This window comes from Genypterus blacodes, unplaced genomic scaffold (assembly GCF_046128005.1).
Source record: "Genypterus blacodes isolate CSIRO-AG114 ecotype Tasmania unplaced genomic scaffold, CSIRO-AGI_Gbla_v1 ptg000073l_1, whole genome shotgun sequence".
Taxonomy (NCBI): domain Eukaryota; kingdom Metazoa; phylum Chordata; class Actinopteri; order Ophidiiformes; family Ophidiidae; genus Genypterus; species Genypterus blacodes.
The window spans coordinates 2,178,476-2,203,456 of record NW_027466883.1 but is presented as its reverse complement, the minus strand read 5'-3'; the positions used below and the strand labels follow the sequence as shown (position 1 = coordinate 2,203,456).

At 41.2% G+C, this 24,981-nt stretch overlaps 1 protein-coding gene across 7 annotated transcripts in view; it reads left to right on the top strand.

Moving 5' to 3' along the window:
- syne1b (spectrin repeat containing, nuclear envelope 1b) overlaps window positions 1-24,981 on the top strand; it is a 74,755-nt gene that overhangs the window by 45,446 nt on the left and 4,328 nt on the right. For 3 of the 7 annotated variants that reach the window (XM_076157476.1, XM_076157475.1, XM_076157479.1), the window contains 63 exons: window positions 82-419; window positions 524-668; window positions 771-989; window positions 1,147-1,415; window positions 1,643-1,808; window positions 2,008-2,163; window positions 2,324-2,476; window positions 2,566-2,748; window positions 2,909-3,046; window positions 3,365-3,550; window positions 3,711-3,833; window positions 3,962-4,144; window positions 4,269-4,412; window positions 4,614-4,790; window positions 5,057-5,197; window positions 5,467-5,580; window positions 5,949-6,110; window positions 6,481-6,675; window positions 7,041-7,211; window positions 8,115-8,306; window positions 8,481-8,612; window positions 8,920-9,020; window positions 9,134-9,287; window positions 9,382-9,510; window positions 9,609-9,764; window positions 9,846-10,055; window positions 10,169-10,270; window positions 10,418-10,537; window positions 10,619-10,819; window positions 11,018-11,191; window positions 11,537-11,668; window positions 11,899-12,095; window positions 12,196-12,328; window positions 12,539-12,721; window positions 12,861-13,010; window positions 13,291-13,467; window positions 13,579-13,734; window positions 13,862-14,017; window positions 14,192-14,362; window positions 14,546-14,679; window positions 14,982-15,186; window positions 15,511-15,693; window positions 15,845-15,991; window positions 16,075-16,229; window positions 16,347-16,494; window positions 16,867-16,961; window positions 17,219-17,453; window positions 17,928-18,122; window positions 18,266-18,391; window positions 18,702-18,857; window positions 19,496-19,654; window positions 19,892-20,058; window positions 20,232-20,394; window positions 20,650-20,837; window positions 20,947-21,097; window positions 21,284-21,466; window positions 21,651-21,788; window positions 22,060-22,251; window positions 22,403-22,730; window positions 23,402-23,470; window positions 23,976-24,106; window positions 24,505-24,631; window positions 24,736-24,947. In XM_076157476.1, coding sequence (XP_076013591.1) covers window positions 82-419; window positions 524-668; window positions 771-989; window positions 1,147-1,415; window positions 1,643-1,808; window positions 2,008-2,163; window positions 2,324-2,476; window positions 2,566-2,748; window positions 2,909-3,046; window positions 3,365-3,550; window positions 3,711-3,833; window positions 3,962-4,144; window positions 4,269-4,412; window positions 4,614-4,790; window positions 5,057-5,197; window positions 5,467-5,580; window positions 5,949-6,110; window positions 6,481-6,675; window positions 7,041-7,211; window positions 8,115-8,306; window positions 8,481-8,612; window positions 8,920-9,020; window positions 9,134-9,287; window positions 9,382-9,510; window positions 9,609-9,764; window positions 9,846-10,055; window positions 10,169-10,270; window positions 10,418-10,537; window positions 10,619-10,819; window positions 11,018-11,191; window positions 11,537-11,668; window positions 11,899-12,095; window positions 12,196-12,328; window positions 12,539-12,721; window positions 12,861-13,010; window positions 13,291-13,467; window positions 13,579-13,734; window positions 13,862-14,017; window positions 14,192-14,362; window positions 14,546-14,679; window positions 14,982-15,186; window positions 15,511-15,693; window positions 15,845-15,991; window positions 16,075-16,229; window positions 16,347-16,494; window positions 16,867-16,961; window positions 17,219-17,453; window positions 17,928-18,122; window positions 18,266-18,391; window positions 18,702-18,857; window positions 19,496-19,654; window positions 19,892-20,058; window positions 20,232-20,394; window positions 20,650-20,837; window positions 20,947-21,097; window positions 21,284-21,466; window positions 21,651-21,788; window positions 22,060-22,251; window positions 22,403-22,730; window positions 23,402-23,470; window positions 23,976-24,106; window positions 24,505-24,631; window positions 24,736-24,947 — 10,476 coding nt within the window. The remainder of the gene's footprint in view (window positions 1-81; window positions 420-523; window positions 669-770; window positions 990-1,146; window positions 1,416-1,642; window positions 1,809-2,007; window positions 2,164-2,323; window positions 2,477-2,565; window positions 2,749-2,908; window positions 3,047-3,364; window positions 3,551-3,710; window positions 3,834-3,961; window positions 4,145-4,268; window positions 4,413-4,613; window positions 4,791-5,056; window positions 5,198-5,466; window positions 5,581-5,948; window positions 6,111-6,480; window positions 6,676-7,040; window positions 7,212-8,114; window positions 8,307-8,480; window positions 8,613-8,919; window positions 9,021-9,133; window positions 9,288-9,381; window positions 9,511-9,608; window positions 9,765-9,845; window positions 10,056-10,168; window positions 10,271-10,417; window positions 10,538-10,618; window positions 10,820-11,017; window positions 11,192-11,536; window positions 11,669-11,898; window positions 12,096-12,195; window positions 12,329-12,538; window positions 12,722-12,860; window positions 13,011-13,290; window positions 13,468-13,578; window positions 13,735-13,861; window positions 14,018-14,191; window positions 14,363-14,545; window positions 14,680-14,981; window positions 15,187-15,510; window positions 15,694-15,844; window positions 15,992-16,074; window positions 16,230-16,346; window positions 16,495-16,866; window positions 16,962-17,218; window positions 17,454-17,927; window positions 18,123-18,265; window positions 18,392-18,701; window positions 18,858-19,495; window positions 19,655-19,891; window positions 20,059-20,231; window positions 20,395-20,649; window positions 20,838-20,946; window positions 21,098-21,283; window positions 21,467-21,650; window positions 21,789-22,059; window positions 22,252-22,402; window positions 22,731-23,401; window positions 23,471-23,975; window positions 24,107-24,504; window positions 24,632-24,735; window positions 24,948-24,981) is intronic. The other 4 variants (XM_076157481.1, XM_076157478.1, XM_076157480.1 and 1 more) reach the window with 2 other exon arrangements.

Sequence of the window (24,981 nt, the reverse complement as noted above, 5' to 3'; positions counted from 1 at the left end):
CCAGTATTTGTATTTTTATGTATTATACTGTATTTACATGTGAGATCCTTAGTCTCTTTTCTCATTTTCTTTTGTGTGAAGATTACGCTGGAGCAAGCATTGGTGTTGTGCCAGAAGTACCACTTCAGGATGCAGTCAGCATGTGAGTGGCTGGAGGATGCGGTGTCCTTCCTGCAACAAGCTAGCCTTGGTGTGGATGTAGAGAATTATGAGGAGTGTCTGCGCCAGCAAGAGGACATCATGGCCACAGAGCAGGAGTTTCTCATACACCTGGAGGAGCTGCAGGCTCTGCTGCCAGAGCTAGAGAAGCTGGTCAATCCCACAGCTAAAGAGCAACTTAGGGTGAGCGTGGAGTCAGCAAAGCAGAGGGGTGTGGAGGTCAGAGATCAGCTCCAGTGTCACCAGGATGTTCTTCAAAGGTAATTAAAATGAAACAATGGTGGTCTAGGTGACCTGGAATTTCTGTAATTTTGTTATGGTAAATATTGAAACTTTATCAATTCACGTTAACTGTTCTCCTTAGCTGTGTGGCCCAGTGGAAATCATACCAGGAGGCAAGACAGACTGTCATTGAGCTTATGAATGAGGCTGAAAAGAAGCTGACAGAGTTTTCAACTGCAAAAGCAGCCACAAGCCAAGAGGCTGAGGATAAGCTATGCAGTCACAGGGTATGGAGTGTCAATACAACTGTTATATTCTGTCAAAAAAATTTATGAATCTGCAATTAATTTACTTACTGCAATTAATTTACTTACTATTTAATTTTTTAGTCTCTTGTGTCACTTGTTAATGGATTCCAAGAGAAGCTCAGTGGTTTAGAGGAGCAAGCTGCCCAGCTGGAGATGGTCGGGAGTGATGCCAGTAAGGCCACCATTAGTCGCTCTATGACCACTGTGTGGCAGCGCTGGACACGTCTACGCAGTGTGGCACGGGGACGGGAGAGGGTGCTAGAGGACACAGCACAAGACTGGAGGACTTTCCGAGAAAAGGTACACAGCCGAGTAAATATAAAACTACTGTTACTCTGTAGATTAGGAAATATAGATCTGTGATAGTTGAACTAGTTGATACCTCAGATACTCCCCTCTTTATGCCTCAATGAAGTCTATTATATTGCTCTGTATTCATATGTATAATTTTGATTAGATGGTGAAGGTGAGGACAGTCTCTGATGAACTGCAGAGCCGTGTACCTGACAGTGCTGTGGAGAAGGCGTCCAAGGCCACTCTGCATTCTCTGTTAGACCAGCATGACTTGCTGAGCCAAGATTTGGAGAGAGAGCTCTCTTCCCTCACACTGCTGCGGCAGTATGCCTTAAGCCTACTACATGATGTGGAGGTGCCCTCACCAACAAATGACCAGGAGGAGCTACCAAGCTTGAAGGAGATCAGAGCTGTACAAGACCAAATGGAAAGGTAGTGAAGCAATTGCAAGGTTGTTGCTGTAAATATCAATTTAACATCCTTTTACGACAATGTCTTATTGTAATTGTAAGTAATATTGTAATTGAATTAGCCTAATGCCTAATTCAAATTGGGTTTTGTTTAAATATTTGTTGTAATTATGTACTTAAAATTTGTTAATTTTTTAGCACATAATTTTGCCCTTCAGAATACAAGTTCCTTTTTCTTTTTCTATACAGCCTCCTGACACAGTCTAGGGCCAAGCGTGCTCAGGCTGCTCAAGAACTGAGAGACAGAGAGGAAGTAGAAAAAGAACTTAGTGTTGTTAAGGCCTGGATCCAGGAGACCAGGGAGCTTCTTCTGAATCCCACACCAGACATTGATTCTTTACTGCAAGAGCTTGAGGTATATCTGCCATTTAGAAAGGGAAATCTCATCCTCTTGAATGTATGCACTGTGTTTGAAACAGCTACAGTACATCAAAGATTCTCTCCATAGGTGGAGAAAGCAATTAAAAAACCAACAGTACAAAACAGAACTTCAGAGACACAATAATTTTCACCTCAGAAAAGGGTTACATGGATTTTTATTTTCTTCTCTATAGGTTGTACATGGAGATGTGATCACTTATCGACAGAATGTGGAAAAATTAGCTGAACAGCAACAGAGCAAGTACCTGGATCTCTACACGATACTGCCCTCAGAGATCTCCATGCAGCTGGCCGAGGTTTCACTTGCACTGGGTGCTATTGAGGATCAGGTACTGTGTTCGTAAGAGAGCTTTGGACTTTTATAGTCCTTGATAGGCCTCTTAAAATTCTACACTAAATGTGTCATGTCACTGCTGACCAGCAACACTTATGTTGAAATATGTAAGGTTCTGGCTTGTGGCATTTGCTTATGTCTTCTTCGTGCTTCAGGTGCTTTCTAAAGAGAGAGAAATTCAGAAAACGAGAGACATAAAGGAGGACTTCAGTTCACGAATCCATGACATATCAGAGAAACTCAAAGCTATCTCTGCTAAATTAAAGGAAAAATCCCCTGATGTCGATCATGCCAAAGAAGAAGTCAAGGTGGGTTATTTGAAGGTTTGTTGTGTTTCGACTGCCTATTTAGCACAGTTGGGTTAGGGAGATGTCTCATTATCAGCTTCTTTTCTCAGAGCCTGGCTGACGACCTGGACTGTTGTGGACGTGCTCTCTCAGAACTGGATGCTGCTGTACAAGAGTTTGGCCGCAGAAACCCCCTGTTAGCCAAACAGCTAAGTGATGCCATCGGCAAGCTCTCAGAGATGCATCATCATACAACACGGCTAGCAGACTGTAGGAACAACTGGCTCAAAAAGGTTTGTATTTTTAGGTCGTCTGTACAAAGTATATCTTTTTTGCTCATGTGGTTGTCATTAAATGCTACTGTTTTTGTAAATATGTCACATTATCTGTGTAATTTATTCTTTTGTGTTATTCCCTTAGCACTATTTGATCTCTTTTTTCTTCGCGTCTCAGGCTATCTGCTATTTAGATGAGTATAATGAGATGCTGGACTTTATTGTGAGGTGGTCTGAAAAAGCCAAAAGCCTGGTGAGGGCCAACATCATTTGGAACTCCTCTGTTCATCTGCAGGAGCAGATTCGGATGTATCAGGTAGGTGTCCATACACGCATCCTCAAATCCAATTCTGTTCTGATATTGAAGATAAATAAATAGGCTTTTTTACAATGCGAATGGCTACCATTCTCTCTAGAGAAGTCACAGTTCATAAGGCCTTCATGTGTGCACTGCCTAATAACTAGTTGATTACCCCAGGAATTTCTCTCATTAACTGTGCATAATGAGCTTTCATAAGAGGAAGGTGCAGCTCTGCTGGAGGAAGATGCTGATTAAAATTTCGTCAAAGTATACATACTTAGCAGAATGCTACACATCTTGTTGAACAAATCACCACCATTTACATCTGTACAGGCTGTCCTGCGTGAGTCTCGAGAGCTTCACGGAGACCTTGAGTCCATGGGGGAGAAAGTGGAGCTTCTGTCTGAGGTGCTACAGGTTGAGTCGATGAGCCAGCAGGTGTGGGAACTCAGTCGACACACTGAGGAACTTCAGCAAAGTATAAAGACACGCTTGCAGAGCCTGGAGGATGCAGATAAGGTACGGAGAAACAACTAGTCTTTCTTATCTCTTTGTAATAATAATGATCCTATTTTAGACCATCTGATTTATCATTTAAATAAGATACTATTAATAATTGATGACATGAGCTGAGCTCTGTATTAGAGATATATATTTGAATTGTTTCATATGTCCTCAGAGTATGGAAGCCTTGGAGTATGAAGTGAAGGCCCTACATGTTGCTTTGGAGCAGGTCCAAGCAATGCTGACCTCACCAGAGTTGGCACGCCAGAGCCTTAAAGAACAGCTGGCTCAGAGACAGGTTGCAATATTGTTAAAATAATCCATAATTCTGTCTTAGACGTTATTATTAAGCACCAGGAGTGCTTACCTTGCACATTGTAGCTTGTTAAAAATTTCAGAGGTTGTAAATTTCACCTGTTTTTGCAGCGTCTGCTGGCAGATATGGAGAGTTTCAAGCAGCAGGTGCAGGCAGTGCAGCTGTGTCAGAGCACTCTGCAGGTCCCAGAGGAGGTGATGCCCAATCTTAGTATCTGCCGCACAGCTCTGCATCTGCAGCAGGAAGCCAGTCAGTTGCAGCACATAGCCATCCAGCAATGCAACATTCTACAGGTACAGTAGGTGGCACTATAGCTGCAGGAGAGTAATGTCATAGTGTTCAGTGTGGCATCTGACGTTTTGCTGACATCATATATTCATCTAACAAGTGCAGTTTATATAAATGTTTCTTTTACAGGAGGCAGTGGTGCAGTATGAACAATATGAACAAGAAGTGAGAGACCTACAGGGGCTGATAGAGGAAGCTCACCGTGTCATACAGGACCGACCAATTCCTAGTAGCAACATCCAGGAGCTGCAAGCCCAGATCCTTCATCATGAAGTACAGTATATTTATTCAGTTACTTTACTACATATTACTAAACTAATTCAAGTGTATCAAATCTATAACACATTTTAGACAATGTAGCATGTTTGCATAAACAATGGAGGGACAGTCTTAAATATTTCTCTGGTGTATATATCATATTGAAATTTGCAATAAAATGTCACATGAAGCTGATACCATTGTCCTTTTCAACAGGAACTCGCCCAAAAGATCAAAGGTTACCAAGAGCAGATTGCCTCACTGAACTCAAAATGCAAGATGCTGGCAGTGAAAGCCAAACATGCAACCATGCTGCTGACAGTAAGTGATGTGGAGTTACTGCCTGAGATGGACGAGGAGAAATCCAGAAAGTCATCGGCACAAGCTGTTATGGTAAGATAGCATAACACACTGATGACAATGAAGCTCTTTGTATTTGTAATGGAGTTTCCTAATTAATAAAGCATTGGATGAATATGGCTGTTGCTTATGGAGAGTTTTGCTTCCTTTATTTACTGCTAACTGAACTTCTTTGCTTTCTTCCTAACTGAATGTCTGTGTAAGGTGTTTTGTGATACTTCCATCTAAAATTTAGATAGAATTTTCCCAATCCACTTTGCATGTCTGATTTTCTGTGAATGTTTCCCGCATGGCGTCAGATGACTGCTGGTCGCTGCCACACCCTCCTGTCCCCTGTCACTGAAGAGTCTGGGGAGGAAGGCACTAACAGTGAGGTTTCCTCTCCTCCTGTCTGTCGCTCCCCTTCTCCCATTACTCACACTGAAGCCTCTATGAGCAAGGTATCTTCCTATTAATTTCCTTTTTGTTTTTTTGTTTTTTGCTGGCATTAACACATTGTTCTAGTCTCTGAGAAGAATAGCATGAATTCATGGAATCCCCTCTACTTTTGTGTTATATTTTGTTTCTTAATGAAGAAATGGAAGAAAACAACTAATATGATTGATGAAATGCTCACAGGGCTTGACATAAAACCAGCCACCAACCACCTCTTGCCAAGCATTTCATGAAATTGTTTAGCTACTACTAGTGCTGTTTGTGTGTTTTATAGCTGGGAAGAGGAAAACTCACAAGAGCTCCCATCCAAGAATTATACGACCCTACATTTGAGTCTGTGGCCAACTTAGATGACCTACAACGCTCATGGGAGACATTGAAGAATGTGGTATGTGTATAATACAATCCATCTATATTCTTTATTCATTCGCAGTGAATTTGGTCGCAAACTTCATTTAATTTTACTATGAAACTACATGATTCACTTCAAGTTTTCTTTTCATACAGTATGGACTTTGTAATTTACTAGCCTCATATATTGACTTAAATATTTGACCTAGTTGTTCTTTGGCACTGTGAAGTGGACAAAATCATCAAAATTATCTGACTGGAAATTGTAATCTTGGCCTTAATTACATTAACTTGTCTTACATGTTTCACACATTCAACAAGTCCTACATGTAAGATTAACTGTAAGCAATGCTGGCATCAGTATGTTGTTCATTTTACGCCTTTGTGTCTTCATTTTTTTAATAGATCAGTGAGAAGCAGAGATCACTGTATGAAGCTCTGGAGAAACAACAACATTATCAAGGTTCTCTGCAGTCAATCTCTTCTAAAATGGAGGCTTTGGAAGGTAAACTCAGTGAGCCTTTGGAGGCAGATAAAAGCCCGGAAAGCTACGTGAGGGCCCATGAGGTAAGTCAAAAGTTTTAGAACAGATAGAAGTGTTTGATATATTAATGCAGTGTATTTCAACCACAACAAAGGTTTGCGGTTGAAAAGGTTGAAAAACACTGTATTAATGGATACAGGCAGTTCAGGAAGTGTACAGGAAACTGCAAAGCATTTTATGTTAATTTAACATTTCATGCCTTCCATTATCCTCCTCTCCTATTATTTGAGTTTCACATATCTGATATTTTCAGAATGATAATTTAAACATAACAATATCTATACAGTAAGTTTAAAAAACAGCATATCACTCTGATCAGCATAATATATGAATAATAAATGGAGTAAAACTGCATATATCTAGAACACTGTGTTTTTGTTTTTGTGTTCTAAGGATTTGATACAAGAAATTAAGGGTGTTCAGGAAGAAATAGACAAACTCCAAACAAGCTTCACAGAGGATCTGGCCTATGATGCTGTGGACCCAGACATGGCGGACCAGCTTGCTATGCAATCCTCACTGGCAGTTTTAGCTGAACGGATGGCCACCATCCACATGAAGGCCTTAGGGAAACAGCAGCTATTGGAAGTAAGTTTCGTAATAATCATACTAATCTCATAAATACAGATCGAGCCAAATCTGTGTTCTTTTTCATTTCGATGATCAAATAAACATATGTTCTTCTCAGTTTAACACCCTGAATTTCGTTCATTAGACAAATAGACAATACTCTTATGTAATGGGAACATTTCATTTTACATTTAATTAGCTTCCTCTGTTTATGACAAATTAACAATTGATCCACAAGTCAAGTAATGTTGGTTTGATAGATGAAATACAAGAACAAATTCAACTTTTTAAGTTTTCAATATATTTGTTAATAATAATAACAACAACAACAACAATAAGAAGAAGAAACGTATGCGTTAAGTAAAACTTGTTGTTTGTTCCAGGAGCGTGTTAGTGATCGTTTGGAGGGTCAACGTCAGGAACAGGCCATACAACACTATCAAACACAGGCGAATGAGTTAGACCAGTGGGTGGTCCATACACGCAGCACAGTCAGTTTCATTCTAGAACCAAAGGTTTTGGGGGAGGCGGAGGACCAGCTTGCTGAATGTGAGGTAAGAGCTCCCCCTAGGGTTCACTCACAGCAATTCTGCAAATTTAAATTGTAAAGAATATCAGAACAGACCAATGAAAGGTTACTATAAGATATACAGTGCATGTCACAGTAAATTGTCCGGAATCAATGTTTCTGTCTTGTACCTAGGCTATTTCAAATGCACCATTGTATCATTTCCACCCCTCTTGAAATGTTATATCCGTTTTGCTTATGACATATGGATCATCACAGGGGCAGAGTCCTTTTATTAGGTAAACAAGAGTATTAGTGGCGTTACGGGGGGAAATAAGACGGTCAGACTCCTAAGCAACTGTAGCACTAGTCTTAAGAAGATTATGCCTGTTTGCAGCATAGGGCTGAGCTGTCAGGGGTTTCTAGGTGATTAATAGATCCCAGTGCTGGGATTGGTGTTGGTCACCAAGCTGAGCCAACCTGCTTGAATATCCAAGTAGGGGAATCCTCGACAACGGGGCGGGAAGGGTGAGGGAATCTGGGAGAGTCATGCTCTGCCATTGCAAAAGCTGTTGAATATTCTGATTGGGAGAATAATGCTAGAGGAGCATTCACTTATGACCTTCTCTTTTAAATCTAGGCTTTAACAAAGAATGCATCAAGGTCGACTGCAGATGGAAATTGCTTTAGATTCTAAACAAAAACGTCTATGTAGCAGAGCATGGAACCCAAGGATTAGTGGTGATATATTATGTGGGAGAGGTGGGCCAAGGATGAAAGCCAAGAGAGCGCTCTCCTGGTCCCGTGGCCAGGGAAAGCTGCTGGAGTAGGGTTTAACAAGACCTTGACTCCGTGATTGACTGCCTCTTTTTGGTGGGTCTGATCTGGAGCTGTTGTCAGGAGGTGAGACGTCATGTTTGATCTTCCATCTCTCCTCGTGCTACTACAGAACATGCTGCTAGAGATTGAAGAGAAAGTGCTGGCCTTGTCGGAGCTGTCTATGCACAGCGAGAACCTGCTGCTGGAGGGCCGAACAGAGAAGAGAGAGGAAGCTGAGCAACTGGCCAATAAATTACACACGTTGAAGGGTGGCTTGTTGGAGTTACAGAGAATGCTACAAGACAAGCAGATCCGCATCCAGGTGAGGTGGCAAGATTTCTACAAATGTTGACATGAAGATTTTTTTCACATTGACATGATTCCTCAGTTGTGTTCCCGCTCTAGCCATCCATGATGCAACTCCACATGTCGAACAGTAAACTATTTCAGATAAAATCTTATTCCAAAATGTTTTTCTTTTTATCTGCTATGTCAGGGTTCACTGCAGGAACAGGAGGACAGTGAATCAGATTCCAGTCTCTCACAGAGCCCTAGCGTGCAGGACTGGCTGGCGCAGGCCCGGACTACACGTTCCCAACAACATCAGGACAGTCTACAGAGACAAAGGGTACTTTTAAATCTATTTTTCCTGTTGTTTCAGTACTTTGCAGCAAATTGGAGAATGTTCCTCAACAGCAAAATATTATTTTATCCTAATTTAAGTGAAACCTGAAATTCTCCCTTTTCAAATCTCTAGGGCACTATAGCATATGGCAGTAGGCTTGCTACCATTTGCATTCATGTATCTGTACAACACACAATTTTACCATCATTACCACCCAAACATTGATTCAATGTGGAACTCTTCAGTGGTTGAATTTAGCAGTGATCAATAAACTGCACATCCTAACCATTATTTTTTGTTTCATCATTAGGAACTAGAGGAGCAATTAGCAGAGCAGAAAAAGCTTCTCCAGTGTGTTGCTAGCAGAGGAGAGGAGATCCTCATCCAGCAGGCCTCACCAAGCAGTGCCAGGTAGTCATATTATGCTGTCAAAAACAGCAAAGTTTAGTTTGATAGTCATACTGTGGCAATATTCCTATGACAGATTGTTAATAATTCTTTCATTTTTCTTATACTGTATATAGTACAACAGAGCCATTTTCATCAGCAGCTTTGGTCGAGAGGGAATCTCAGGCTGCACGGGAACAGATGAAGCAAAGATGGGAGAGCCTGAGATTGGAGCTCAAAACCAAACTGCAGCTCCTACAGAAAACTCTGGAGCAGGACCACAAGCAGCCTGTAAAAACCCTGTTTTATTAGTATTGGCACTGATATGAGCAATAGTGTAAAATGCTGTTAAATTCATGATGGTGATGCTCTCCACTTCTTGCAGGTTTTTTCCAGGCCTTCTCGTGTGACCACTGCTGGGTCATTGTTTAAAGGAGAGACTGAGGCTGATAAATCCTCACTGAAGTCTCTTTATGACACTTTCAGACAGACAATGGAGGACATGACTACTCAGGTTACACAATTTCTAGAATAATACTATACACATTCTATTGCATTGTAAAATATTAAGTTTGTGGAAGGAAAATTCACAACATTCCTCTGTGTATGAAGCCTGGTGGTGGTGAGAGACAGCTGGGACAAATGGAGCAGCAACTCTACACAGCTGTGTTATCCACCACCTCATGGCTGGATGGTGTAGAGAACTGCGTCTTCTCTGGCTCAGTGCTTGTGGCTGAAAAGGCAGAAAAACAGCTACAAAAGCAAGAGGTACACTGGCTTATCCTGCATTTCTTTTTCAGTTAAATGCGTGAGTTATTCCGGTTAATCTAACACATCCTGTCTCTGTAGACCTTGGAGAATGATGTGAGGCATGTTATGGAGGAGGTGAAGCTCAGCAAGGCTGTGCTAGCAGGGTCTTCAGGGCTGAAGCATGATGACCGGGCACTGCTTGAGGACAACCTTGAATGCCTGAAAGAGAGAATAGGAGCCCTGGGTTGTGCCCTCGGACAACGTTGTGACAAAATGAGGACAAGGACACATGAACTGACAGCATACCAGGTTCACTTAATACTATGTATTGTTTGTTGTTCTTATTTGTTTTCTTGCCTGGAAAAATGGCCATTATCAAACCAAAATGCTCATTGTAAAATCTGTCTCTGTTGTGTTTACAGACGGAGTTGCACCTCCTCCAAACTGCCTTAATTGAAACCAAGTGCCAGATCCTTCAGAAATTAGCTGGGGCTATGGATAGGCCAGCATCAAAACAGCTGGAGGTAATGCGTGTTTTGATACAGACAAGCATTGACAAGCACACACACATGGACACACTACTACTAATAATAATCCTCACACTGTTATATCATGACTTACAGAAAGCAAAACAAAAACAAAAATATACTCATCATATTGCCATCTCTCAGGTCATTGCCAGTGCAGAAGACATTCTGAAAGACTTTGAACAGAGGATCACAGAACTTAAAACCAGAGGAGCAGCCCTACAAGTAGATCAAATCTCAACAAACAAACTCCTAAAACTACAGGTACTGAACAAAACTGACAGCTCTCAATGAAAGTTCCTCATGTAGTGAAAGATGATTCACAAACATGGCGCGGATTTTCAGGATTCTTATGAGGAGCTGGTGATGACAGTGGGTTCTCGGCGTAGTGGATTGAACCACAACATGGCCCTGAATGATCAGTTCGAGCGTGCACTGCAGGATCTGACTGACCTGGTGGACACAGCTAAGGACAAGATGGCAGCGGATCAAAGGATTGTTGCCAGCTCTGTGGAGGAAATCCAGAATCACCTGGACAAACATAAGGTTTGGTTTAGCAAATATTTATTATCAGCAACGTGAAAAATCTGCCGATCCATTGTAATGATGGGAACAGAGAGAATTGTCTGTTGAAGATTGAAACAACTGAAAAAGTTGTTTCAATCTTATATGAAAATATGTATAAAGAAGTAGATTTTCTTAAAGTTGTTTCTGTGTATATTTGTATCTGATTGTCTTCTTTAGGAATTTTTCCAGGGTCTGGAGTCCCACATGATTTTAACAGAGACATTCTTCAGGAAAATCAGTGGCCAGGTCCTTCCTAAAGAGAGCCAAGATCTGGAGGACATACTAGCACAGGCTCAGTGTGTCCTCAAAGAGGCACACAGTAAAGGTGTGGAGCTGGAGTGTATCTTTGAGGTGAGAAAGACAATGTGAACCATAGCTTTTTAATTGCATTTTTTCTACATAAAAATGATGATGTAAGTGTGGTAAGTTTCAAGACCAAGACTAGCATTATTGACCATATACAGTGCAATACAGATGAAGATATCAAGTCTTGGCTACAGGTGTCTGCTTAACTGTATTTTCAAGCAGTAAATGTGTAACAACCCCTTCACTGCTCCAAAAAGTGTTTATTTATTTGTTGTTTAGATTTATTTCCTGAAAAGCCCCATCAGTTGAATTTGGGAGTAGGCAAGTTCTTGATAGGCTGAGGTGGACTCGTCACAACATTCCAAATTCTGTGTATTCTTGTTTTGTCAGACGTGGTGCCACTTGGTGCAGGATTACCAGAGTCTGATCCAACAACTGGAGGCAGTAGAAGGAAGTATACCCTCAGTTGGCCTGGTGGAGGAGACAGAGGAAAAGCTCATTGACAGGATCTCGTTGTATCAGGTGCATGTTAACACAAATGCACATTTTAACACTAAAAACATAAGTAAGCACTAAGCAATCACGGATGGCAATTGCTATTCTTTTGGGGTATAATCTGAGCCCAACAAGGTCTAAATTGGATTCACAAGGCTTAAACAAGCTCAAATTTTCCAGCCGGACTTCCTCAACTGGTGCTCCTCCTGTTTATTCTTCTAAATAGCAGTTTTCTATTCACTGCCTTTTCTGTACAGGGTCTGAAGGGGGGATTGACAGAGTACCAGCACAAGCTTCACCAGGTACTAGAGGAGGGTAAGCAACTGTTGCTATCAGTGTGCTGCCCTGCTTTGGAGAATCAGCTTACATTGCTGGGGGAGAACTGGCTCAACAACACCACCAGAGTCAACAAGGAACTACAACGCCTTGAGTCCATCCTCAAACACTGGACCAGGTCAGACACACTGATACCGGGCTATTTAAAAAAAAAAATTCTATAAGGGTTGATAATAGTAAATGCATTTTTGAGCACATTTTTTGTGGTTTTCCTCAAGGTATCAGAGGGAGGCTACAGATCTTACAGAGTGGCTGCAATCAGCCAAAGAGCGTCTGGAGTTCTGGAACACCCAGGCAGTCTTAGTACCCCAGGAGCTGGAATCGGTCAGAGATCATCTTGCTGCATTCCTTGTGAGGCCAAAGACAACTTATAATTTTCCCCCTATATTGATTAAGAAAGTCAGGCTCTTTTCCAGCAGCAAAATATTATAGATGTTGTAGCTGTAATTATACTACACTAGTATAATAATATACTGTGTATGTATGTACTGGAAGTTAATCATCCCAAACTTTCCTTTTGGTAATATACCAGTTGATGCTTTATGTCATTATTTGTCTCAGGAGTTTTCCAAAGAAGTTGAAAGCAAGTCCAATCTTAAGAGCTCTGTAGTAACCGAGGGCAACCAGCTGCTAAGGCTGAAGAAAGTGGACACTGCAGTGCTGCGGTCTGATCTGGCGCGAATTGACACTCAGTGGACTGAGTTGCTCACACGCATCCCTGTGGTCCAGGAAAAGCTGCATCAGGTATTGTGACATGATGCTTTGAGGCTAATAGAATTGTGTCTTTGTGCCACTTCAGTCTGAAGTTATCATTGATTACCTTATAACCAGTGGCATGTTGGTTGTTTAATGGTCTAATCAAATGTACTTTTGTTTTGGTTAGATACAAATGGAGAAGTTGGCCTCCCGTCATGCCATCTCTGAGCTGTTTAGTTGGATGTCATTGATGGAGAACATCACTGATGAAGATGAGGAGAATCTTAAGAGCGCAGTTGGCTCAAATGTGATTCAGGACTACTTACAAAAGTACAAGGTACATAACCTTCCAGTTACATCAAAGACTTAAGGCTATTTAAGTTTATGTGAAGAACTGATAAACTTTTCTGATATAGATACATTTTATGAATTGCAGAAGTGAACCCATCACTGGTTATCAAGATACAATTTCTGAAGACCTTTCAAAAAATCTTTATGTAAATAAAAGTTGGTTGTTTGTGTTTTATTTAGGTGATTTACCCTTACTAACCTGATTATAATGTTAATGTGAGCTCTAACTATACAGATGTGACATTGTAATTGCTTCTTCTTTCCAGGGCTTCAGAGTAGATTTAAGCTGTAAGCAGCTGACTGTTGACTTTGTCAACCAATCAGTGCTGCAGATCAGTGGTCAGGATGTGGACAGCAAGCGCAGTGATAAGACAGATTTTGCTGAGCGTCTTGGAGCAATGAACCGGCGGTGGCAGATACTACAGGGCCGCATTAATGAGAGGGTGAGGTCTAAGCCACTGAAATTAATAATGAAATTCATTAAATAAAGAAGGGCCACCATCAACATTCAGCTGCACAAAATCTCACAGAATCTTTAACTTTTACATTTCCAGATCCAGTTCCTGGAGAACCTGCTGGAAATGTGGCTGGAGTATGAGAGTAGTGTTCAAGCACTCAAGTCCTGGATGGCAACTCAAGAGGAAAGGCTAAAGAGGAAACATAGGATAGAGGATTTGACATCTGTGCAAAATGCTCTGAGGGACTGCCAGGTAGGCTTGTCTCACTCTTTCAGTGCTGATATATCAAAGTTATTATTTCCTTACCTGTTGTTATTATTGAACCCTTTTTTATCGTCGTAGTCTTCATTGTGTAAAAACATTTCATTAACTTTTTTAGGAAATGAATGAGATGGTGAAGGAAAAGGAGAGAGATTTAGAGAGGGTGGAGGAACAGGGTTGTGCCCTTGTCCAGAACAAGACTGATGAGGCCTGTGCGATTGTCATGGAGACGCTTCAGGGTGTCAATCACACCTGGGCTAACCTGGACCACTTGGTAGGCTCCCCTGTTCTTTCACTGTGTATTTATTGTTCTACTTGGCCTTGGTGTTAGACATTTTTTTTTCTATTCTGTTCAGTTGTGCTCTACTCTGGTCTTTACTGTTATTCTCATCTTGTCTGGACACTTTGCTGGTCAATTTGTGTGTTTTATACCTCTTTGTTTCCACAGATAGGACAACTGAAGATCAGCCTGAGCTCAGTGCTCGATCAGTGGAGTCTATACAAGCAGGCCTCTGAAGAGATAAATGGCTACCTAATGGAGGGAAGGTACTCTGTATCTCGTTTCCGCCTCCTCACAGGATCTCTGGAGGCTGTCCAGCTGCAGGTGCAGAGTCTACAGGTATGTTTGATTTGTTTTCACAAGATATTTTTGCAACACTGTTACCAAGATAAATGTGTTTGCAGTTGCTGTTTTTACATTGTACCTCAGTATAGAAACTGTTTGTGTTTCATTATTTATGTAGTTATCATTCCTGATGGTTGATGAGTTGAGCTCCCCATTATGTGTTTGTCTGTTGTGAAGGATTTACAAGAGGAGCTAGAGAAACAGGAGAGCAGTCTGAGAAAGTTTGGTGCTGTGACCCACCAACTGTTAAAGGAGTGCCACCCATCAGTGTCAGACTCCCTCAATAATGCCCTTAAAGACGTCAATGCAAGGTAACCAGATGCCTCTCTCTTCTTTTTATCTCAATCTTGAAATAATAAAAAAAATTATAATTCTCCAAATTATAATTCATAAATTGAAAAAAATCCATTAGATGACAAATGCTAAATTGTTCTCTCTTAGTGGACATTTTCAAATATGTGATACCTCTGGCCACATTGCATATTATATAAAATGTTCCAGTGTTTTTTCCCTAAACTTTCAAAAGCGAAACATCTGTCTTGACATTTTCAAATCATTTGCATGTTTACAGGTTTTAAATAGTTTTTCCTGTCCATTTCATATTTGCACTTAGATGGAGTAGCTTGCTGGAGGAGATTGCAGAACGTCTGAGCTGTAGCAAAGCTTTGCTGCAGCTGTGGCAACGCTACAAAGAGCTATATGAACAAAGCTACAGCAGCATTCAGCTGCAGGAGAAAAAGGCAGACCAGCTCCTTAAGACTGCCTGCAGTAAGGACATTGCCGATGAGGAAGTTTCTGACTGGATTCAAGAATGCAGCGTGAGTGAGGTGTTCACTTTTTTGAGTACCAAGTATTGAGATAAAGGTTCTACATGATAAGATTATATTTATATATACTTTATATACTTTACATATGCATGTTTCATTAAACACATCTTTGATTGATTTTTTTGCTTCATAGTGGCAAAGATTTCTTTCACAATCGCTCTGAACGTCTTGAATTGAATATGTTTCGTGTAATTTTACCAAGCAACAGTTCTATGAGGTCCAATATGTCTCCACGTACATGTACATCTAATTGTTTGTATCTTTTGCATTTGTCACAAGTTAATAAGTTGATTTAAGTTCCATGTTTTGCCTCAGGACATGCTACGGTCCCAGGCACCAGTGCAAGCCTCCCTGCAGGTTCTACGAGAACTGGGGGATCAGCTGAAGCAGCAGGTGGACACATCTGCAGCTTCAGCCATCCAGTCAGATCACCTTTCCCTCACCCAACGCCTGGCTGCAGTGGAGCAGGCCCTTACCAGACAGCTCACCTCGCTTCAGGTGAAAGAACAGATCATTTTCATAAAAATTGCCCATTGCAATAAAATATCTGAAACTAAGTAATAGTAGCAGTTATAGTGCTTGTGGATACTGAATCATGAAGTTGGTTAGATGTTGAATTTTTCATTGGATGGTTGATCTTCTTCATCAGACTGGAGTTCAAGACTATGAAACCTTCAATGACCAGCTGGATTGTTTGGGGTCCTGGATAGTTGAAGCTGAGGAGGCTCTGAAGATACAGGATCCCAATGGGTCCACTGTTCTCACGGTCATCCAAGATCGCATGCAGGACCTCAAGGTAATGTTTGTGTCACTTGAAAAAAACAAAATACAGATAGTAATATTATTTAAATACCACATTATACTTTTGTTCCTCTACAGAGACTCATGCTGAAATTCAGCAGTATGGCCCCTGAACTAGAACGTCTAAATGAGCTTGGTTATCGGCTCCCTCTTAATGACTCAGAGATAAAGCGCATGCAGAACCTCAACAGGAGTTGGTCAACTGCCTCAGGACAAACTACAGAGAGATTCAGGTATGGAGCAAAACTATTACCTTGACTTTAAAATCATTATTACATATACAAAATATACAGAAAAGTCACCACTCAAAATGGTGGGTATAACTCTGGTTCCTCTTGGGTACTTTGCAGCAAACTTCAGTCATGCCTTCTGCAGCAGCAGACCTTTCTGGAGAAGTGTGAAACATGGATGGAGTTCCTTGTTCAGACAGAAGAGAATCTGGCAGTGGATATCTCTGGAAACTACCAGAGTTTGATGGAGCAGCAGAAAGCCCATGAGGTTAGTGTCATTTTTATGCAAACAACGCTGAAACAGCCTCCCTCAAACTTATAATTTCAGACATTGTGACATAGTAATATCAATACAGCCTTTTCTATACAGCTTTTCCTGTTCATGATCACAGAGACACATGATCACAGAGACACATAATATGGTGTCATATATACAGTATATATATGGTGAAATATATAATTTCCCCTCGGGGATCAAAATAAAAATACAGTAAATTACCTTTACCTTTATCAAATAAGATCTCAAAATTACAACTGAAATTGTATCAAGCCTTCAAGTGATTGATAAATAATCAACTCATTTATGTGTTGTGTCTCTCCCTTCACTGTACCAATGAGCCTGAATTTTTTTGTCCCCCAGTTATTCCAAGCTGAGATGTTCAGTCGCCAACAGATCCTCCACTCTATCATCAGTGATGGACAGAAAATGTTAGAGCAGGGTCAGGTAGATGACAGGTAAAGTAAATACACATTTACTGTATTTCTAATAAATACTAAAATAAAAATTACGCAAAATTCTTTGTTGCCATATCTTCCAAATCACAATATTTTGTTGTATATTTTATTGAAGCAAGCACTTGACATGACAGTGCGCAGTTTAGGACATTTTAGAGATCGTTTGTTATACAGAAAGAGGGGGGAAAGGAAAAAAGGTTGTATAATTATTATTGTTGTTGTTGTTTAAATCACAATATGTCTACCACCTGCTGTAGAGATGAGTTCAACCTGAAGCTGGCCCTGCTAAGTAACCAGTGGCAGGGTGTGGTCCGGCGTGCTCAGCAGAGACGGGGCATCATTGATGGTCTGATCCGCCAGTGGCAACGCTATAGAGAAATGGTGGAAAAACTGCGCAAATGGCTTGTGGAGGTTTCACACCCTGTAGAATCCCTTCAGGCTGGAACAACAATACCTCTGCAACAAGCCCGCTCCATGCTGGATGCTGTCCAGGTACACAATGTACAAACATATGGAGACAATGTACTTTGTACATCTCGGATTTCTCTTGCAGGTGCAGGACAAAAAGTAAACACAACACAAATATTGAGCCTGCATGCCACTTAAAAAGGCATATTTTATTCCCAGTGTATTGAGTTTTATCAACATGATGAAGAAATATTTTGTAAAGCATCATGACAAGAATCCTTTGAAATTAAAATGTTATATGTGGGAAGAGACTGGGAAGTAATTTGGAAAGCAATATTACATGCAGAAAGGACTTTGTCAGAATGATTGCAAAGGGGGCTTGAGGCTTTCCATGTGTGACACATTTTATTTTTCCTGATGCGGTAAACCAAACCCATCTAACTCCTCAAAATAAGGCTAACTGTATGAATGCTTTGCATGTTTGAACACAATCTGTCCAGATGATGAGCAGCAAACTTGATAAGTATTTCTGTATCTGCCTTTCCTTTTCTGATACAGCTGAAGGAAAAGGTGCTGCAACGTCAACAGGGCAGCTACATCCTAACAGTGGAAGCAGGCAGACAACTACTCCTGTCAGCAGATAGCTGGGCAGAGGCGGCCCTGCAGAGAGAGCTTACTGATATTCAGGAGCGTTGGAAGCAAGCCAGCTTCTGCCTAGATGAACATAAAAGAGAGCTTGCCAACTTGTTAAAGGTAAGAAATAGGGGAACCCCAGGATACCCCTTTAAGGATTGCTTGAAAGTATCTTACATCAGCATCTTGTCAGTACAATTTATTATTTTTCTGTTAAACATTCAGTTGTACTGATGTGTGAATAAATGATTTTTTTCATGTAGGACTGGGAGAGGTGTGAGAGAGGTATTGGTGGATCACTAGAGAAACTTCGAGCCTTTAAACGGGAGATATCGCAGCCTCTTCCTGATCACCATGAGGATCTTCAAACTGAGCAAATGCGTTGCAAAGTAGGTCTTAAGAGTGGTTTCCTGGCTGTTTGGTTTATTCCTTGAAATTCACCTTTATAATCAGCAGCCCTTTACTTTAACTAATTATATTTGACAGTACAGCCATTATGTAGACCCATCCTAGCCATTATGTAGAATTTGGAATTTAGCCTTTGCTGTTTAGACCACATGCTGTTGGCATGAAGATGAACTTTTATCCCGAGGGAAATTCTTGTGAAATTCCCCCAGGATGAATAAAGTTTATCTAACCCTAAACATGCAGGATGTTCTACAACATTAACTTTATTTATGTTTTTATTCATTTCAACAGGACCTGGAGAGCACATTTGATGGCTGGACTGGGGATCTCGCCCATCTTTCTGTGCTAAAAGAGTCTCTGTCTTGCTACATCACTGCTGAGGACCTGTCTGTACTGCAAGAGCGTATTGAGCTACTGCATCGACAGTGGGATGAACTCTGTCACCAGGTGAAGAACACTACACTCCTATCATTTATGCAGTTACTTAAGACACCAAATGGGAGTGCTTGTGACAAACAAGCACACAATAAAGACGTGAAATTACTGACTTGAATGTCAGGCTGGTGTCAGGTACACAAAATGTAATTCATCTTATCACATTGTAAATGAGAAGACAGAAGATGAAGATTATCACAAGTTCAAATGAATATATATCTTTCTTCCCTGTCCTGTTCTTCCCACATTTGGTAATACAGTTATATAAAGCTGTAACCAAAGAACATGGAGTGCAGATTAATAAACATTTACTTGCAGTGCAAAAAATAAGAAATGAAATTATACTCTCTTCATAATTTGGTTAGATGTGCAGAGTTGATTCAGGCAGTCAGTCATACAGTGTAAGTGAAACCTCAATGCAAAATAGGTCACAGTTACTTTTTGACAGTTGCATCCTGTGTAGCATAGATGCAAGACAGACAGGAAATTGCTGTAGATGTGCAGCATTATTCAAGAGGCATAGACGTTTTAGTTTCACGGTTTCCTTTTGATGCTTTCTCTCATTGCGTATTCTTTTTTACAATCAGTATGCACAGTTTGTCTGCATTCACTTTGTATTTGACCTGGATATACATATTGTGCTATTGCAGCTGTCATTGCGCAGGCAGCAGGTGAGTGAGAAGCTAAATGAGTGGATGGTGTTCAACGAGAAGTACAAGGAACTCTGCGAGTGGCTCACTAAAATGGAGAGCAAGGTCTCTCAAAATGGAGACATCAGCATTGAGGAGATGATTGAGAAGCTTCGCAAGGTAAAGGCAACAGAAATGTTTCATCCGTCCATTTGAATGTTTTAATCGATCATTTTAATCATTGCTTTGGAAGTCTGTTTAACTTTAACTTCCTTGTGGTTTTTACTTCCTACTGCAAGAATTAAGATGTGGTTTGTTGTTTGTTATCACTGTGTCAATACTTGGTTTTTAACATTATTTTTGATGCACCTAAAACATGTAAAAATTACTCACTGTTGAAAACACACTGTATGTCAGGACTACCAGGAGGAAATCACTGTGGCTGAGGAAAACAAGCTTCAGCTGCACCAGCTTGGAGAGCGCCTAGCCAAAGCTAGCCACCGAAGCAAAGCCTCTGAAATCGGACAAAAACTCAACAAAGTCAGTGATCGCTGGCAGCACCTCCTGGATCTCATTGGAGCAAGGTGAGGAGACACACACACTCACACTCGAGTAGTTCAAAGAAGATAGTCCTTTGGTATCTGCAAGCTAAATTGGACACAAAACAAGCTTTGTTTACACCTGTACATTAAGATATTTAATGTTGATTCGACTGTTTTTGTGTGAATTGCACTGACGGAAAATCCTAATTTAATAGAGTGAAAAAGCTGAGAGAGACCCTGGTGGCCGTTCAGCAGCTGGATAAGAACATGAACAGCCTGCGCTCCTGGTTGGCCCACATAGAGACTGAATTGTCCAAACCCATCACCTACGACACCTGCGACTTTCAGGAGATTCAGAGGAAACTTGATCTGCAGCAGGTAACATGACACATGCCATCCGTATAGTGAAACTGTATGTGTGTGAAAACATATTTTTGTATCAATGAAATGTATGGCAAGCACAGTACCATCACAGATGGTTCACTAATTAATCATTTATCAGCATTTTGTGTTACAGAGGTCACTGCTGGAAAGTGATAGACCCTTTCCTGGATTTAATTTTGTATTTGCTACTCCCCTCTTCCATACATACACACAAACACATACATTCTGTCTGTCTTTCATGCCACCCAGGAGCTTCAGCGTGACATAGAGAAGCATAGTACAGGAGTGGCATCTGTCCTGAATCTATGTGAAGTGCTTCTGCATGACTGTGACGCCTGTGCCACCGACGCAGAGTGTGATTCCATCCAGCAGGCAACTCGTAGCCTTGATCGCCGCTGGAGGAGCATCTGTGCCTTGTCAATGGAGAGGAGAATCAAGTAAGGCACTGATATCACATAGTCATATCGTCGTAAGATGTTAGAATGAATGAATATATTAGTTCAAAACTTCAAACTTCCCTTTACTAACTCCCCTTTTTCCTGTTAGGATTGAGGAGACGTGGCGTCTATGGCAGAAGTTCTTGGATGACTTTGTGCGATTTGAGGAGTGGATGGTGGCCTCAGAGAAGACTGCTGCTCTGCCAAACTCCTCTGGTGTATTGTACACTGTAGCCAAGGAGGAATTTAAGAAATTTGAGGTATATCTATGATAAAGCTATTCCCACGACAAACTGCCAAATCATATCTCTAAATGGATGATAAGGTCTTACTATGTGAGGAAAGTTCAGTATTCTAGATGCAGGAAGATCAAGCATGTGCTCTATTATAAATGTATGTATGTAAAATGTCTTACTAGTGTTAACTGTCTGTCTGCGGTAACTTAGACCTTCCAGAGGCAAGTCCACGAAAGCCTGACACAGCTCGAGTTAATCAACAAGCAATACCGTCGCCTGGCCAGAGAAAACCGTACTGACTCTTCCTGTCACCTGAGGGAGATGGCCAACGACGCCAACCAGCGATGGGACAATCTGCAGAAAAGGGTGGCATCCATTCTTCGCAGGTTAAAGGTACAACAATCTATTTTTTACAATCATTATTCTTTTGTTCATTTAAATAGAATTTCACTTGCATACATACATGTTCTTAAAGTTCTCTAAAATAATTGAAAACATTTGTATGTTTTTGCCTTGCTCCCCTGTAATATCCAATGCATGTACATGATGCTTACTGCACAATCTATTTCTTACACAGCACTTTATTAGTCAGAGAGAGGATTTTGAGACAGCCAGAGATGGCATCTTGGTGTGGCTGACAGAAATGGATCTTCAGCTCACCAATATAGAACACTTCTCTGAGTGTGACATTCAGGCTAAAATCAAACAACTGAGGGTAAGTATTCAACCTTTGTCTTTACATCTTGTGCAGCTCATCTTTGTAGAGCCAATCTGGTTTGTAGTATTTCTCTAACTTACATTTCCCTTGATTTTGACACGCTTACTTTGCTAATATCTAAAACATAAAGGGTCTTCAAGATGTGGATAACCTAGAAATTAATGATCAAATTAGAATTGAACAGGCAGGGGAGGTCTGAAATTTTGTTTTATTGGTTAAGAAACCTGTCGAAGCTTGACTTGATTGTCTTTCTTCTCCGGTACTTCAGTCATTCCAGCAGGAGATCTCCCTGACTACGGCCAAGATTGAACAAATTTTCCACCAGGGAGAATTGTTAATAGAGAAGAGTGAGCCTCTGGATGCTGCTGTCATCGAGGAGGAGCTGGAAGAGCTGCAGCGCTATTGTCAGGAAGTGTTTGGCCGAGTAGAACGCTACTACAAAAAGCTCATTCGACTTCCTGTAAGACTCAATTGAATATTCTCTGAATTCTCCTTCTGTAGAGCCACGGAGACTATGATGTGATTCCAAACACCACTGACTAGTTAACAGGTCATCTTTCCTTGGCATATATCTCTCTGGCTGTATATTTCTCACAGAACTTTTTCTTCAGCTTGCAGACGATGATACCGAAGTGTCTTTCTCGGACCGTGAGCTGGAGCTGGACGAGCCTGGTGATTTGTCCAACCTGCCATGGAGTGAGCGTTTGGGAGATGGTTTCCTCTCACCTCTTCCCTCCTCCAGCCGCTCAGCCTCCTTGGCAGCCCAGCTGCGAACCGAGCGCTCGGGCCGGGACACCCCAGCTAGTGTAGACTCCATTCCTCTGGAGTGGGACCACGACTACGACTTGAGCCGTGGTCTAGAAAGTGCCAGCAGGGCCCTGAGAGACCAACAGAGTGAAGAGGGAGACTTCCTGCAGCGCTCTGCCTCTGCTTTGTCAGGTCAGTTTACACACAGTTTCACACACACAGTTTCACACACACACACACACACACACACACTGTGTTCTTTTTCTGCTGAATTTTAAGAAACATCTGTGATTCATAACGATGATGTAAATTTCAAAGTACTTACAAAGCTTTTTTGAAATGTAGAAGAATTTCATAGAAAGAAAGGAGTTTCAAACCTCTATGTCATCAAGCATCAGTCTGGCTGAATTTTACCTGAACTAGACCCAGAATCCCAGCTACCACCAGGGTGTTACTCAGTATCTAACCCTGACCTCTGACCTCTTTAGGGAGCAGGAAAGTAAACACAACTCAACATAATTTTGTTTGCAAGAATAGTGGCTACAAATGGTTCCACATCACCATCAGAAAAATCACATGTAGTATCAAATCAAACAAATTGTTGTCTTCCATGACAAAATTTAATTGAGTTCAAGTTACCGCTTATTTGTCCTTGTTTTAGATTCTAGATTACTCTAATTTTTACAAAGAATATAGGAATTCTCCCCTAAATTGTAGCCTATCACAGCCACCCTGTGCACACTGAAATGTTTATTTATGTGAATCATGACTGGCACTGTCTTGTATGGTTTGTGAACAGTTATACTTGTGTGGTGGAGCATCATCTGCTGCTGAATGTATGTACTGTATAATATTTCTTCCAGATGTAGTGATTCCTGAGAGCCCAGAGGCCTTTGTTAAACTAACAGAACAAACACTGAGGTCCTCCACTGGTAGGCAACAGCAGACCCCAGCATGCCACAAATGTTTGGGGCCAGAAATAACAGCCTTACGCTGAGTGATATCAGACTTGTAGTCTGCTCACCGGCTTGGACTTTGATTTGTGTTGATTTCCTCTTTTACACACACTTTGAATCAATGTAAACAATTGTAATACTTTCTAACACTGGGGATAGGTCAATTCCATTTTATTTCTTCAATTCACTAATTTTGCACCAGTTTGTAATTTGGCAGAAGCAAAATGGAATTCAACCTAACCCTTCTTTCCAACTGGCTTTCTTACTTTTGTTTGACTTGCAGTGTGCTGTGTGCCTAACCTCTCTAGATTTTTTGACATGCATTTTTGTTTCAGAAAAGCATGGTGTTAATTCTCACAAGGATTTTCAGATTAGTTTGAAGCCTATTTTTGGGATGTTGAGTGTTTCCTTTCCTCTCCTGTAATCATAAACTTAAACATATGAACTTGTGTCATATATTGAGCAGTTGATGTTGTGTCAGCAGGGGAGGCTGCCTCCATGGATTCACACATCCACACTCTAAACACCAGCCGTTTCCACCTACTACAAACTGAGAGCAGCCGCAGCCGAACTCCCACAAGCACAGAACTGGACGGCTCATATATGGGATACGTATGTGCTCTTACGTCAAGTTGAGGAATACATATACATATGTGTGTGTGTGTGTGTATATACTGTATATATATATTTATATACTGTTTATACATATGAATATGGGAGGCAGTAGTCGAGTGGGTAGAGCTTCTGCTTAAGAACCGGAGGGTTGCCGGTTCGAGTCCCTGCCGAGGTGCCCCTGAGCAAGGCACCGAACCCTCAAGTGCTCCCCCCTCTGCGAAGGGTGGTAATATAATGTAATGTAAGTCGCTTTGGATAAAAGCGTCCGCCAAATGATCGTAAAAAAAAAAATATATATATATATCATAACTAATTATTATCATAATTAATTATGGGTTTATAGCGGTTTTGTTATACAAAATAACCTGTGTAACGTAATGTCATGCGTCCTGTAGATGCGCCTGCTGGGTGAGTGCCGTGGTAATATTGACACAGTAAAAAGGATGGGCTTTGAGCTAAAAGAGGAGGAGGACACAGTCTCTGGGCTGGCAGATCCCAGCAGCTCAGAGTCCCAAACATCAGGTATTATTCACCCATTACCATGCATATATTCACAACCAGTGGAATTAACTGAACTATTGCCTTGCTCGTCCTTGACACCCAATCCCTTCCATCCTGGATGTTAGGAGTGATTGAACGCTGGGAACTCCTGCAGGCTCAGGACCTCAGCAAAGAGATTCGCACCAAGCAGAACCAGCAGCAGTGGCAGCAGCTGAACTCTGACCTTAACAATGTGTGGCTATGGCTGGAACAAACAGAAGAGGAGCTGGAGCAGCAGAGGAGGCTGGACCTCAGCACAGACATCCAGACGATTGAGCTGCGCATCAAAAAACTTAAGGTGACATGGGTGTAGTGGTCAAAACTCTCGTTCT